The 16101-nt window shown below is 40.8% G+C and overlaps 1 protein-coding gene across 4 annotated transcripts in view; it reads left to right on the top strand.

Annotated features, from left to right (window-relative positions):
* Window positions 1-16101, top strand: part of SLC10A7 (solute carrier family 10 member 7) — a 250878-nt gene that overhangs the window by 202427 nt on the left and 32350 nt on the right. For all 4 annotated transcript variants that reach the window (XR_004230006.1, XM_031941416.1, XM_031941415.1 and 1 more), the window contains 3 exons: window positions 6941-7106; window positions 9131-9182; window positions 15498-15571. Coding sequence is in view for 3 of the 4 variants with exons in the window: in XM_031941416.1 (XP_031797276.1) it covers window positions 6941-7106; window positions 9131-9182; window positions 15498-15571 (292 nt within the window). In the remaining variant the exon portion in view is untranslated. The remainder of the gene's footprint in view (window positions 1-6940; window positions 7107-9130; window positions 9183-15497; window positions 15572-16101) is intronic.

The raw sequence follows: 16101 nt of genomic DNA, 5'->3' as shown, positions 1-16101 counted from the left end.
ATAGACAGTAACTCATAATTGGTGTACATTGTTCTTTATAGGCTAAGAAACATTTCAAATGCCAGTGGTATAAATAAGCACACACTTCAGAATGAATTAGGATTGGATCAAAGAATCTAAATTTTTACATAGTTCTGCAGGATCCTATAGCTATATCAGCATAGGACTCCTAAATTGAGAGGAGTGTTGATTATTCTTACTCACAAGCTGGTGGAAGACTTTTTCTCCCCTATCCATATAATAAGTGATAAAGTATTATTATAAAGATTGTTTAATGCTTGTTTTAATTTCCGTCACTGTCACTTTTCATAAGTAAAGCAAACAAATACATGGACCATGTCTGATGGGTTAGGATTCATTTAGTCACAAAGTCATTATCAGTAATCTGGAGTTGAGATCATTGCCTCCAAGGTTATTGCATCCATCTGGATGTCTTCTAGTATGGTTTTAATTTATGTTATTATGGCCACAAATATAGTTATTTTGGTTCTCCATGCTTCCTCTATATCAGTATACACAAGTCTTCTAAGTTTTTCTGAATTCTTTTTATGTGTGTTATTTCTTGTGGTGAAAAAATATTCATTATATTCCTAATACCCCTGTTTATTTAACTATTCTCCAGTCAGTGGTCATTCACTTTGTTTCTTAGATTGTTGTTGGTATTTGGGGACATTTTGGTATTTGTTGCATTCTTTTTATTCAAAATTCTTGAAGATAGGAACTATCTTTTGCTACTTTTTATATCCCCAGTGTTTAGTCCACCTGACATATAGTAAGCATTTAATAAATGTTTACTCTTTGATTGTCCTTTGGAAATTTGACAAGTGATCTTTTCTGAACTATTTTCTTTCTTTCCTCTTTTTGAGTCCCTAAGCTTTTGGTGAGTTTTAGGTCAGATTCCCTCCTTTTGCAGGAAGTTCATGACTCATCCAACCAAAAGTAATTACTTTGCATTTACTTCTCTGTGAACATATTCTTAATCATCTCCCTCTCCCCCCCCCCCCAGGAGAATATATGCCACTTGAAGACAGGCACTGTTTAATGGGAGTGGGGTGGGGAGAGGTTTGTGCTCTAACTAGCACAATAATCTTGCACATAGTAAGTTCTTAATAAAAATGTTTGTTGACTGAAATTGAATTTCCCGAGTTGACAGAAAACAGAAACAATGAACACTGCTATAGTATTTTCTTTCCTCTTCCAATAGACCTTTTTTCTCCATATCTAAATGCTTGTGACAAATTTATTTTATACTTTTTATTTAAGAGTGATTTATGATTAAATGTTAATGAAATAGAATTTTCACCACCTTTCATCATATTCAACTAGCTCAGGCATTTTTCAAAGCAACAGACTTTGAAACCTACTGTTTTCTATGAATAAATAATAAAAAAGTATATCTGTGCATTATTAGTCATTCATTCTCTGGTCTCTCCATTAGTGATTCATTTTCCAGTTTAATGTTGGCACTGTTGCTTTCATATTAGACCTTCCTTAACTAAAGTTAAATTAGGAGGTATTAAGCTTGCACCTTCCTGCAACCTCTAGAATTTTATCAGTTGTGTCAATGGGAAACTACCCCATTACCTTATATTGTTTCTGGTTAGAGGGAACTATTGGTTACATTATTCAAGGAAATACATTGAAAAACCGGGTGGTCTAGAGGAAAAGGAAAAAAGAAACTTAAACAGCAAACAGGATATGTGGGTTCTGATTCTTGGACCTCTACTCAATTCTTATGGCAATATATCTTTGCTATCTGCAACTCAGTTTTCCTGTCTACAGTATGACATTAATAATATCTTTCCTTGCTGGGGAGTCCAAAAAGGAAAGAAAGAATATTGCCCAAATGAGTATCACTAGGAAAACTTCCAGAAAACAAAGAGAAATTTTAAAATGTAGCAAAAGCAAAATCACCTCCAAACAACACAAATTAAACAAAATCACACAGATTTTAATCCAACAATCAGGAAGCATTTGTTAGGAAGTTGCCATGTGTTAAGGGCTGGGAATACAAAGAAACGGAAAAAGCAGGCTTTGGTATAAGAAACAATATAATGGCAAAAATGTTTAAATGTTCAACAAATGCTGTATTTCATTAGATTCTCTGCCATTGACCCAGAGAATGGGTCCTAGAGAGGTTTCAGTTGACTGTTGCTTAAGACATAAAACATAGCGAACAGATTAGAAACCATATTTATATTTGATGGGATACTGTGTGGGTGTCAGAATCAGATAGGAAGCCACATATTGACTTAGAAAATAATATATTAACATTATCTATGTTTTATTGTATTTTTATTTTGTTAAATATTTTCCAATTACATTTTAATCTGGTTTTAATTCCTCAGGAGTGTTCCAGGCTGTGTACTAGCATACAGGGTGAAAAGTATAAAGATTTTGATCTTGGGAAAATTATGTTTCTTCTTTAAAAGGAAAAGCTTAGCAGTAAAATTGCTACCATGCTTTCCTATTCCCATTAAGAAAATACTTACAAATTCTACAGAAAGGAAAGAAGAAAAGGCAGAAATGTAATACCAAAAATTGGCAAACTTAAGAATTAAATATCATTCTTCATAAGGATTCTAGGCTTAGAGGTAATGTATCATAATGAACAGGATTCTGGACTTAGAGTTCCCTATGTTCAGATCTCTTATACTTGCTAGCCATGTCATCCTAGAAAAGTCAAAACTTCTATGTCCTTCAGATAGTTTCTAAGGAGTTGGCTACCAAATTGGGATCTGCAAATTTAGCTGCTGGAGGGAGTTTGTGAAGATGATAAAATCACAGTTCTTTCTCCTCTTCCCATAATTATTTTAGGATATAAGCATTCTTCACTAAGATGTGTTATTTAACCCAATTAATGACCTGATAGATGGTAAATAAAATCCTACTCTTTGGAAATGCAGAGATCAATCTAAGCTTCCCTATTTGTAGAACTTGCACCCTTCCAGGTTCTTAATTTAACATAGAAAACTGAAATATTGAATCAAGTCAATAAGATTGAAGTTCAGTGACATGGGAAAGAATTTCTACCACCACCCTATCCTGAATCCTCTGGGGAAAGCATAAAAAATAATGAACATACTATCATTCCTTAATTTTTATTAGTTCATTGAGGATAAATGCATAACCTGATAAACCTGATAACCTGAGCATAAACCTGATAAAAGATAAGGTTGACCTCTGCACCAGAATGTTGTTTTCTCTTCTCAGTGTGCTTTTTTTTTTCCTCAAGAGAAAATACTGGAAGGTCTGTAACCAGTGCCTCTAGCAAAATCTTTGCCTCCTTAAGATTTTATTAAAAAAACAAAAACAAACAAAAAACAAACCTCCTAAAGGACAAGGCAGTTCACAGATGGGGTAAAATTGGCATGGTTCTTGTTTTGAAGGGGAACCGAATGGAAAGCGTCAGATTTTATAGGTCCTAGAAATACAGGAATTTCATGGGATCAGAGTTTTAGAGTGAGACCTCAGAGGTCATCTAGTTAAACCCCTAATTTTACAAATGAAGAAACTCAGATGTATGTCAGTGACTAGCTCAAAGGTACACTCCCTCACCACTCAGTTTCAACAGTGAAGTATTTTTAGTTGCAAAATTTTTTAAAAATCTGGTAATTTGAGTACTTAAAAAGAGCAGATACTTCTGGGGATCAAATGCTTGTTTTAAAAAATAAGATTGAACTTAATAGTTGTAGATCCTGGCCAGATAGAAAATGATAGATTCAGCACCTAGGACAGTGCCTGGCACTTAAAAATATTTATGCATATTTGTTGGTTGAGTAATCAATGCAGCCAAAATGCCCAAGGTGAGACTCCTAATAAAGGGAAAGGTTGCAAACAGCTTGTTCTGCCCTGTTGTGATTGTTTCATTTGATGTGACCTTAATTTGAAATGTTCCTTTGCAGTGCATTTTTCTACATGTTTATTAAAGTAGCAGGGGTAGTATAGAATGCAAAATACATTTAAAGATGAGGTACTTTATTAGGATCGTTAAATTCAGGGGGGAAAGGGCCCCTTTTCTTTTTTTCTATCTCCTTTAAATGGCATATTGTTAGAAGTCTATTTTCTCCTCAGATCATTAGTAGTTTGTTATGAGGACATGGAGTATTGGGTATTTAAAGCTATTTTTAACGTTTACAAATACAACTGCTGATTATAGAGCAGTTTATTGATAGGTTATTTAGTACCTACCTAATATGCTAGTATTTTCCTGTTCCTCTTGGCTTCCATTCTTTTGGGGGAAGAAGAAGGGTATAGAGGAAAGGAATTTCATATTTCATTTTCTCTAGGACTGGGTTCATGTGGTCTGTAGAATGTTATAATCTGGGGATTTCTGTTACTCAGATGTTTCACTTCAGCATAACTTCCTCCTAGGTCACATGGATAGTATTTAACAATAATACCCCATTTAATGTGCTAAGCAGACCAGAGGTCCAGGGTTAGACTATATCACTTCTTACTGGCTGCTGAATTTCTGTGGATTTCTGGGTTTCATTTTGTTTATCTATAAAAATGGGAAGATGAGGAGGTTGAACCTCTAATGTTCCTTCAAGTTCCAAATCTATAGAATAACCTATTTCATTTCCTGGAAAAGTTGATTTTGAATTTATATTTGTCTGTCTGCTTGATATTGCCCCGTGCAAGTTTATAAAATACATCAAAGGTATGAAAAGCCTTGGTAAATTACCCTGCTCTCAGGAGACTTCCAAAGAGTCACGTCTTTGATCCAAGGTCATAACTCTTGCTTCACCAGCAGTTCTAGTGTCCAGGATCAATATTTATACCACCAACTGCCAAAAAAAAAAAAGCCCCCAAAACTTAGCCATTTGAAAAGCTGTTTTCTGGTGAAACTAATTTTTTATTCTCTATAAGGCTTCATAATGAAGCTTGAGGAGACCAAAAATACTATTATTTTATATCTTTTGTCTATAACAGTAGAGGTTAAATAAATTTAAAATCTTAGAAAATTCTTCATATAATGAATACTTTTAAGTAAAATGATTTTTTTGAGTATTTCAGTGTGATTTCTCTTTTGAAAAAGAACAAGAGATATTTTATAAAGTCACTGATTTCATTTTGGAGTTTCAAGTTGTTAACTTTTTGTAAAATGCCCCTTTCTTTTTATATATGCCTTCTATATGGACCCTTCAATGTTACACTGATAACAAATGACATTTAAAAATTAACAAAAACAAATACAGAGCATTTGTAACAGTTTGTTCCTGTTGCCCCCCATTATTCCACCAAAAATGAAATATGTTTGAATAGCTATTTTATGGGACAAAGACTGGTTATATAATTAATATGAGTTCAGTTGTTCTGTAGTGTTGTCTTCAGTTATTATAGTAGATGTTTATGTTGTTCCTCAAGTTCTGCTCTCTTTGCTACAGTTCATGCAAGACACCCAAATTTCTCTGAATTATTCATTTTTTTCAGTTTTTAAGAACTCAATGACATTCTATTACATTTTTATGCCACAACCTGCTTGGCCATTCTTTAATTGATGGACAAATTTTGCAAAGCACTTCATCTCATTTGATGATCAAAACTACTTTATGAGATAGCTGCTATAATTACATATGTTTTACTGATGAGGAAACTGAGGCTGAGGCTGATGAAATGACTTTGTCCGCAGTCATGTAACTAGCCAGTGTCTGAAACAAAATCTTCCCAACCCCCAAGTTGAACTCTGTTGATTGTACCACCTGCCTGCTGTGCTCACTGCTCAGATGCCTTCAAAGGATCCATTTATTGACTGACCCTTAGGAAAGGCACTGGTTAGTTCTTAAAGAAGCTCCAACAGAGGATTATACTGTCACTCACAGATTTCTGTAAAGTGTATTCTGCTGTGAATTTGTCTTCTTTTTCAAGGCATATTAATGATGCCGTTTTTAGGAGATAGGAGAACCCCATGGCAGAAGTCAGTACAGGTTCCCTGACCTCATTATTGCTAATGGATCATGGTAGCACAACCTGCTGTGGTCTTTCAGATTCCGGTCACACAGGATAATTGAGTGACAAGTCTCTACCATGGAACTAAGGATATAGCTTTAAAAGAGTCCACCTCTTCTCCCCCCCCCCCCCCCCCATTAAATGAAAGTTTTAAATAGAAGTTAACAGATGGTTCTCAAAGCCAAATTCATCTCTACTATTCAGATCTTCCGCGTCACAGCAAGTTCAGAAAATGAAGGTGACTTTTATCATTAAACTTTCATTTTACAAGACTCTTGCTAAACAACTTCAGATTCTACTTCTCCTGTCATGGTGAAGTCATGGCAGGTTTGCTCATTTTCAAGTGTTAATTCTGGTATTCTAAGAGCATGCAAATGGCATTTGTCTTTGGATTTACAAAAACTCTAGATATTCAGAGTTTGAATTATTTAAACTCCCACAACACATGCACTTTTTGCTTTTCAAGCATGAGTTATAATTTAATTAAAAACTTCTGGTGCATCGCTGGCTTTTTAAAATATTAATATGTTTCATGGATCACTTTAGATTATCTGCCATCATGAAATTCCTAAAGATGTCAGATTTTTAAGATTCCCAAAGATGCACTTGGAATGGTCTGTTGAGGCAAGGGGGACAGTGATAATTACATCCATCCATTAGGATCAGCAGAGGAGATAAACTTTGGGGAGGCTTAATGGGCATGTCTCAGTGACAGCTAGCAAAGAACATTTGGCATGATTAAGGATGGATTTGAATGCAATTGAAAATATACTCTCATTATGGACACCCAGTGGAAGTTGCAGTACAAATGTTAAATTCCCCAGAAGAAGAGTTTTGTGGCAATGAAGCTTTGAAATCCATTGTGGCCCTCGTCCAAATTATTCTCTTCCCTTTATGTCTTTCTGCTGTCAAGTTCACTTTGTGCTGCCCAGTTTGGCTCCTGAAACCCTCTGAAAACGAGGCAGACCTGTTGCTTTCTCCATTTCAGATTGTCCGAAGGTATATCAAGGATTGGCTGGAGAGGAAGAAGCCCCCATTTGGGACGATCAGCAGCTGCGTTCTCCTCACCATCATCTACACAACCTTCTGCGACACCTTCTCCAATACCAACATCGACCTGGACGGCCTCAGCCTCCTCATAATTTTGTTCATAAGTAAGTGGGCCCTTCCTCTCCCATGGCCGCCCCCTGCGAGCTGGGTCTCTGGAGTGGCCGTGGTGACCCAAGCTCCCTGGGGACCGCGGTGGGTTAGCCAGGACTCCTCCAGGCCGGCTCACCCTCAGGGGTATGGCTGCTGGCTGAATACCACTCAGGAAGCCCTTCATCCCTTACAAAATATCTGCAGTGCTGTTTAATCCGAATGACCGTGGGTAGAGATCACAAGGGACCAGTATCAGGTCGAGGCGAATGAGCCAACGGCCACATTTGTGAAGTTCAGCAGGAAGGGGACTCTTGGTCCTGGAAATAGGGAGAGTCAGTCCCGTGTGATGAGCACGGGGAGTACTGAGTCCAGAACAGAAGCCCCAAGGGCAGGTTCTGGCTCCCCTGCCCACGGTTGCTGGGGCAGGGCTCACCCTCTCCCAGCCATGGCTCTCTTACTTGTAAAATGGCAGCTGGAGGCAAAGACATGTCACAGGGTTCTTCTAAGAGGTGTTTTCCTGGAGGAGACCCATGAGGAACATCGTGATAGTCTTCTAGGGTTTGAAGGCTGTCATGAGGAAAAGGGCCAAAACAGAGTCAGTAGCTCTTTTGTTGAACTCTGCATAAATGGGAGCTCCCATCATTGCTTCATTACCCCTGCGTAACCTCCAGCCAGAGTCCTCTCCTTTCAGCATGGAGATGACCCTGAGTTCTCAAAGGGTGTGTCAGGAGAATATGAGCTCGGGCAGAACCTACAAAAGTGCCAAGGCATTAGGTGTGAACCCAGCATACCATCTTGGGCTGCATTACAGGAGGAATTAATTCTAGGTATAAAAGCGTTGATGGGGGCAGCTAGATGAGGCAGGAGAGAGAGCAGCAGCCCTGGGGCCAGAAGGACCCGAGTTCCGATGTGCTCTCAAACACTTGACGAAACTTACTAGCTATGTGACCCCGAGAGAATCTCTTAACCCTAATTGCCTTGCAATAAAAAAAGAGTGGATGCTCACATGTCCTGCAGCCTTTTCAGGCTTCCCCTGGAACATGGTGTTTAAGAAGGGTATCAATAAGCAGCTGAGTGCCAGAGAAGGCAGCAGAATGGTGAGTGTCTCAAGCTCATGACACTGAGGACTGGCTGAAGGAATTGAGGACGTTTATCCCAGAAAAGAAAATATTTCAGAGGCACACGATGGCTGCCTTCAAGTGTTTGGAGGGCTGTCTTTGAAGAGAAAGATTAGACTTGTTCTGTCCAGCCAAAAATAAAGTCATTGGGTGCAAGTTGCAAAGAGGCGGCTTTAAGCTTTAGTGTCAGGAAAATCTTGCTACCAGAGCTGTCCCCAAATGGAATGAACTGCCTCATGCAATTATTATCTCATTTAATCCTCAGGGGCTGTCATCATCCCCATTTTACAGCTGAGGAAACCGAGGCAAGCAGGTTAAGGAGCTTGCTGGGGTCACACAGTTAGCAAGTGTCTGAGGCCAGAGTTAAAGCCCATTTTTCTTGGCTTCAGACCCATTGCTCTTCCCGGCTCCATGAGCTGCTTCCGGCGGGAGCCGGAGAGACACTTGTACTTGTTGGCAGTGGTGACTCCTGTCCACGTTGGGCGGGACTGGCCAGCACTGGCTGGCCGCTGAATTCCTTCTGGATCTTGGGTCCTGTGTGTCCGCTTTCCATGCACCAGCCTGGCTAACGGGCAGGAGGCTTATTGACAGCGAGTTGGCCGTTGGCAGGTGACATTTTTTTAAACCACACATGCCAGCGCCCAGCAGATAATTGAATGATCACAGACTTAAGCCATCTCTGAGCCTGTCTAATCCAAGCGTCTCATTTGACAAATTAAGAAACCGGGCCCCCGAAAAATTAAACGGCTCCCCCATGACCACATGCAGAGGCAGCCTTGGCCTTCTGACTGCAGAGCCTGTGCTCTCCCTACCGGCCCACCCTCCTCCAGAGCTCCTAAGCCAGCGGCAGCTGTGTAAAAGCTGTTGATGCTAATATATCTTCAGTCTTTATAATGCTAATTTTTTCTGTTTTCTTTCAGTATTTTCTGTCCAGCTGAGCTTTATGTTTTTAACATTCTTCTTTTCTACAAGGTACGTGAGTTGGTTTCTGGTGTTGGTCCCTTATTTCAGAAAGGGTGGCTCAGAATCTCTGCCCAGGTTCCCCCTGCCATTTGTAAAGGTGCGGCAGAGACCTGCCTCACTCTTGCACAGTCCCTTCCAGCTTGCCAGATCCCCCTCAGCTTGTAAGTGGGAGGTTTCTCTCTTCCCTGATGATGTGAGGAAAAGTAGCCATGGACCCAAAGGATGCAAGGTGTGAGCCTGGAGTGCAGTGAGGCACTTTTTTTTCAAATGCAAGTGTGCCCAATTACAAAGAGTAAATGAGTAAAAACAAAAAATAAGAATTTGTAAAAATAGATAAACCAGTACATGGGGCTGTGATTTACAAAAGAATTCTTTACTTTGCAAATCAATCGATAAGCTTTTATTAAGTGACTACTGGGGGCTGAGCCAGGCGCTGGGCTAGATGTTGGGGAACAAAAGCAAAATGAGAATCCTTCTTAGGAGTCCCTGATTTCCTTCAAATCACAGCTTAGATCAACCTTCAAGAGCCTCTTGCTTCCAGAGAAGGATACTTTCCATCAGCTTTGTTTGCATTGTATGCCTGTTTATACACATTCTAGCAGCCACCAGGCACTGTCTTGAATTGCAGTTCTCTGTGCTTTCACACCTTGCTAAGAGAAGACGTGAATGCCAAAAACTGAGGCTGACAGAAAGGACCAAGCCAAGTCCCTCGTCAGGTCCACGCCCTCATCCTACCTTTGATGTGGTGGACATCTTCCCACATCTCACATGTCTGTGACATGAGGGTGACACCCTCGAGGGCAGGGACTGTTTTGTCCTTCCTTCCTATCCAAAGAACTTAGAACAGAACAACAGCAACAACAGATATTTGTTGATTGACTAAAACGGTCCCTGACCTGAAGGAGCTTACCTACCAGCAAGAGAAACAACATCTGAAGTACATTTAGGCTAGACGTAAAATAAATGCAAGGGAGTGTTACTGTTTGTCCATGACATCAGCAAGGTGAGTCCATGACTTGCAAGTGAATTGGATCTCAGTAGGGAAGGACTGTGCAAAGAGGGTCCGGGGGCCAGATATAGATCAGGACGACTGGCAACGGCCCTGGATGCACTGGGAGCACCAATAGGAACAGCAAAGTGTCTTTAAATAATTAATTTGTATAATGCATTTAAAATGAGGTTCACTTCTCAGAACCCATCTGTGGGATACACAGGAGTCACGGTGGCTCACCCAACATTGCGCATTGCCTGGGACATCCAAGGCAGATGTCACAGGGGGTGCAAGGGGATACGCTTGCCTTTCCTAGTCCCTCTCCCTGCACCTCTCTGCTTTGTATTGTACTGATCAGGGAGCCTGTCCTGGACAATGCCCGCTCTTTGAAGGCAGGTGCCCAGACATTTCTTCAGCTTTGTGATCTCATCTAGCACATAGTAAGTAAGGTCTCAGTCAGCACTTAGTGAATGGACCTGTTTGCTGTGCAGGGCCCATAGGGATGAATGATAAGCTGGTCCCTATTTGCCAGAGGATAAATAGTGAGTGGCAAAAGCATCTATTAAGCATTTATGATGTACCCGGCATAGTGCTGAGCTCTGGGAACTCCAACCAGGAAGCAAGACAGACCCTGCCCTCAAGAAGCAAGGGAAGGCGCTTGGAGGCCTCGTCTCACACCCAACAAGGCAAAACCCCCTGAAAGAGCCAGGGTCTGACGGGGGGGAATGAGAGGAGGCCAGAGACCAAGAGGCAGGGTTTGGAAGTGCGGGAAGTACTTTGCTTGGGAAGATGGGCTGGGTCTTCGGAGGTATTTTGCTTGGTCCTTTTTCCCAGTCTCATTTTCTCTTAGCAAAGTATGAAAGCACAGAGCACTGTAATTCAGGATAGTGCCTTGTGGATGATGGTCAGTGCCCGAGAAAATCAGGCAAAGGAAGCCATATTTCCAAGTAGGGAAACCCAGAAATACAACCTAAGGAGAGGACTTGAAGTAAACCCAGACGGGTGGGTGGTACTTCAGAAAGCAGAGATGGAACAGGGAGAGACGGCCACTGGGCACCACCTTCAGAGTTCTCACCTCATCCAGCTTCGGGTCATCCCTGAGCTATTGGGAGGACAAGCCTTCCATCCTCGCTCAAGATGAGGAAACAAGCCCCAGAGATAAGCGTGGCATGTTTAGTAAATGACCAGCAGGGCTCCCGCGGGGGCTTCTGCACTTAGTTCTTCCCGTTGGGGCCCAGAAGAGCAGTTCCGTACCTCGATGGCAGCCCTGCTTGAAGATGGCCAGCGTATCCCTGCTAAGTGTTCTCATCTCCAGCTGAGCATCCCCAAGCTCTGTCAGCCGTGATCTCGAGGCCCTTCCTCATCACAGGGGCTGGCCTTTTGTGCTTGTGTGCCAGGCTATAAATGCCCCGACTAACTGTGGCCCCAAAGCCGAATGCGATGCTCCGGCTGGGGTCCGACCGTGGCAGAGCAGAGGGGGGTTTACCTCGCTCTTCCTGGGCTCCATGCCTCCTCTAACACTGCCTCCGTTCAGGTGGGAAACTGGCTGCCTCACTGTGAACTTGGGATCCATTAAAACTTCCAAAACTTAGAGAAAGGATTATCTGGAAAAACACACATGTAGAGTACTCTGTACATGCAAAGAAAGGCAAGAGCCAGTCTCTACCCTCAACTGACTCACATTGTAATGGAGGAGACAACGTACAAAAAGAGAAAAAAATAACAAAATAGATAAAAGAATAAATGGGAGGATTTAGATCTAAGAGGAAAGGGCCTACCAGTGGGGGAGCCTGAGGAAAGGTCTCTTTCAAAAGGTAGGATTTGCAGTCTTGAAGGAAGCCGGGAGGCAGAGGCGAGGGGGGAGCAGGTGCGGGCCAATATTAGTCCTGAGACCATGGAATTTAGAGGCAGAGGTCAATAAGCTCGACTCTCTAATTACCCAAAGGAGAAAACAGAGACTTAGTGAAGAGAAAATATTTGCTTAAGATAATGGGATACTACATAGTAGATCTGCCAAGCAGTTAAATTTCTGTGGTGGAGATTATTTACTCGCTGCCCTCTGACTGTGAAAGGCACCATGGAGCAGTGGGTAGCTTGGAGAGAGTCAGGAGAACCTGAATTCACAGCCTCCTGGATACCCGACTGTGGGCCTGGGCAAGTCAGGTTCTTTTGTGTCATCCTTAGCCACTGAGTTGGAGGGGAGCTGTAACTTGCCTTGGAGAAGGAGTTTTTAAAGGACACCTCCTTCTTGTTATAAGCAGGTTTCAATGTAGGAGAAGGTAAAGCCCCTTGTAAACTATCAGGCGTATCACTGTGAGGATCCACTCATACTGCAGTGCTTATTTAATAAGGGTGGCCTGCGGGTGAAGATAAAAGATCATAGATCCAAAGCAACTGACAGCGTCATCTAATTGTTTTACAAATGGGGAAACTGAGTCTGGGAGAGGCCAGATGACGTGTTTGAGGACACAGGGGTAGCACGTGGCAAAGCCTGGAATTTGTCCTCAGCCCCTTTGCCTCCAAATTCAGAGGGATGCTCCAGCAAGCTTAGAAACTCGAGAGTTTTCCAAATTCTGTCCTTGGAAAGAATGATGAACATTTATTTAGCACTGTAAGTTTTATATACATTTCATTTGAACCTCACAACAACCTTGTGAGCTCAGTGGTACAGATATGATTGCATATGAAAAAACAACTGAGGCTAAGAAATTTAAAGATTTGTCCATGGTGTGTGTATCTGTGTCTGTCTATCTGTCTGTCTCTGTATCTCTGTCTCTCTCCTTGTCTCTCTTTGTCTCTTTCTCTCTGTTTTTGTCTCTCACTCTGTCCTTCTGTCTGTCTGTATCTCTGTCTCTGTCTCTATATATCTCTGTCTCTGTCTTTATCTCTCTCTCTCTCTCTCTCTCTCTCTCTCTCTCTCACACACACACACACACACAGCTATTAAATGTGAGAGGCAGATTTTGAAGCAAGTTCATCTTTCTTGAGGATTCCACTTCTGAGAGATGGTAATAACACAGATGAGGTTCAGAAAAGAACCAAAAAGGTAATTAGAAATAAAATTGTTGACAAAAAAATAACTTCAGATGGAATAGAAGAATGCTCAATTATCATTTAGGATAGATAATCTAATTAGGAATAGAGAATACTGAAGGTTCATTTAAATCCAGTTGCTGTATATCAGAAGGGCTCTCACAAGGAGGGTCATAGCATCTCAGATATAGTGCTGAAGGGTCATTTAGTTCAACTCTTTTCTTTTGTAGATGAGGCAATTGAGGCCCAGAGGGGTAAAGTGAACTTCCCAAGTTCACTTGGGCACTGCTCACACCACTAATAAAGAGCTAAATTGGAATGACAGCAAGATGGTCTCAACCTCTACCAAGGACTTCTCAAGAGAAATTGGATTCATATGTACTGTAGCATGAAGAACTTAGTTAATAAACAAGGAAGCCTTTCCCCAGACTATACGTTATCCAGTGTAGAAATTAGCTATGGAGAGAAGGGTAGTAGGGTGCCTTTCTCCAGGGGTCTTTAAAAATTGGGTCAGTTCTTTTTTTAAGGCTGGTGTAAATGGAGCATGTTTGAATGAGGTCATGATCATGAGGCTACTAACAAGTGTGCCATCTTGATTTTACTGAATGCTTTGTCCTTATCATGGAGTTTTTATATGTCAGAGCTCATTGGAAAGCAGAGTACAGATATCCCCTAGAGAATGGTAGGGGACCCAGTAAGATGAATGATCTCTGTTCTAAATGATTTGATGTATTATTATTTTCTAAATTTTTGTCTATATTGAAATATGGGAAAGTGGATTATGGTATCCTCCCCTTCCCCATACAACACTGTTTCTCATGCATATTTAAGACTTGGTCTTTTGGAGTTTATTTTATTTTGGGGGAATCTAGATCTGTGATGTTAAGAACTGCCAGTGGGGAGACTCTTCACTGATGAAGATCAGCAATTTCTGCAAGTTGCAGTCTTAGAAAGATAACTGCAGGGCAGTAAGAGGTTAAGTATTTGCCTGTTGTCACAGAGCCAGAGTTGTTCACACTCCAAGATTAGCCCTCTAGCCACCTTCATCATCAGCTTCATCATATGTGAATGCAGTCATTAAAGCATTTTTTAACATAATTTCCCCCTGAAGGTAGATTTCCCTCGTTTTTTGTCATGAGACCATGTTGCTGTCCCCTGATAGTGACAGAAACCTTTTTAGAGACATTAACACTTAACAGTTTCTTTGGCTTTAAATGGACAATAAGAACTTATTAACCCCAAAGAGTTACACTACTGTCTTGCTCTGAATCACTGCTGATCATCAATTAAATACCCATAGAGTCTTGAGTGAAAGCTGCTGGACTTGGGATTTCAGTAAGTTGATTACTCAGTAGAATGTAAGCTCCTTGAGGACAGGACCTACTTAATAATTATAGGCAAAATTTAGTGGCAAATTTAAAAACCATTTAAAAAAATAATCCAGATATGATTCCAACGTTCCTAGTGTCAAAGCCTTGACAATCAGATTAGTAATTCATCTGTAGCTTTTACCCTTAGAAAATTGCCTGCAACACCATAAATTTAAGTGGATGGTCACCTAACCAGTATAAAGATGACCCAGTCAAAAGTAGGATTTAAATCCAGATCTTTCTGTCTCTTAGCCCATACTTCCATCTACTTTATCACCCTGTATCTCATCTGACACATAGTAAGCATTTAATAGTATTTATTTGTTGAATTTCATTGGCTTGGGAAGTCCCTCCAGTGGTGTGCCTTCCCTTCCCATGCAGTTCTCATCTATGTAGTTCTGTCAGTGTTTTAGAAGAGGCTTTCTTTTTAATTCATTTATCTTATACTGATAATTAGTGTAGCATTTGAGCCATTTAGTTAATATGTAGTAAGTCCCCTGCTTATCTTTTGGGCTACTTCAAGAAAAGTAGGCATTTATATAAAGCCACCTAAGAATCAGACACTATGCTAAGGAATTTTTTTAAAAACAAATATGACTTCATTTGATCCTTTCAACAACCCTAGAAGGTAGGTGCTATTCTTAGCCCCATTTTACAATTTAGGAAACTGAGGCAAACAGAGGTTAAGTGTCCATGACCATATTTGAACTCAGGCCTTCCGCCTTTGTTAATAGCATTCTCTCCCTTAAAAAAAAGTTACACAACACTTCACATTTCCGCTTAGGATGGCTTTTGTCACTAAAATTGAACTAAAGGACAATGACATAAAAGTGAGTACTCCCACTGGGATGTTTGACCTAGAATGTGTTAGTTAAGTAAGTTTTGAATAAGTGTTAGTAATGTATTTTTTTTCTTTCTTCTTGCCCCTAGGAATAATTTGGGTTTCACACCAGCAGACACTGTTGCTATTATTTTCTGCTCCACACACAAATCCCTCACGTTGGGTAAGTAAATTTGAGCCCTAAAGAGCAGTATTTAACGTAAGCCTTGTCTACATACCTCATTCATTTAGAATTCAGAGGGTCAGAGAAAACTATTTGGAAGGAACTTGGGATTGTCCACTGTCCCATTTAAAGAGCAATGGCATGAAAGACAGCTTCCTGGTGTGTGACTGCTGTGCAATTAAATTGAAAATGGACCCCAAAGGTGGATAACAGCTCTCTCACCAGAGGTCTTAGGCCTCCTTGAACATCCAGTGTAGGGCACGAACACACAATAGATACCATGTTTGGTGCTGGTTCTAGAAAGATAAAAATAAAATCATGTCTGCTCTCAAAATAAAAAATGGCACATACTGAACCAGTGTCAGTGGGCCAGATGTTCTTCCATCAGCCTCTTCTAACCCAGTGAATTCAAGTGGCTCACTCCTGGAGATTCTAAGTGCCTTAAGGACAGGAGTGTCCTTTGCCTTTTTTTTTTTTGTTAACAGAATTTCGAGTACTTAGCACAGTGTCTCATGTGTTTGTGGGGGGGA

Source organism: Sarcophilus harrisii, chromosome 6, assembly GCF_902635505.1.
Source record: "Sarcophilus harrisii chromosome 6, mSarHar1.11, whole genome shotgun sequence".
Classification (NCBI taxonomy): Eukaryota; Metazoa; Chordata; class Mammalia; order Dasyuromorphia; family Dasyuridae; genus Sarcophilus; species Sarcophilus harrisii.
The sequence above is the reverse complement of the archived record's forward strand: the minus strand, read 5'-3'. Positions and strand labels throughout refer to the sequence as shown.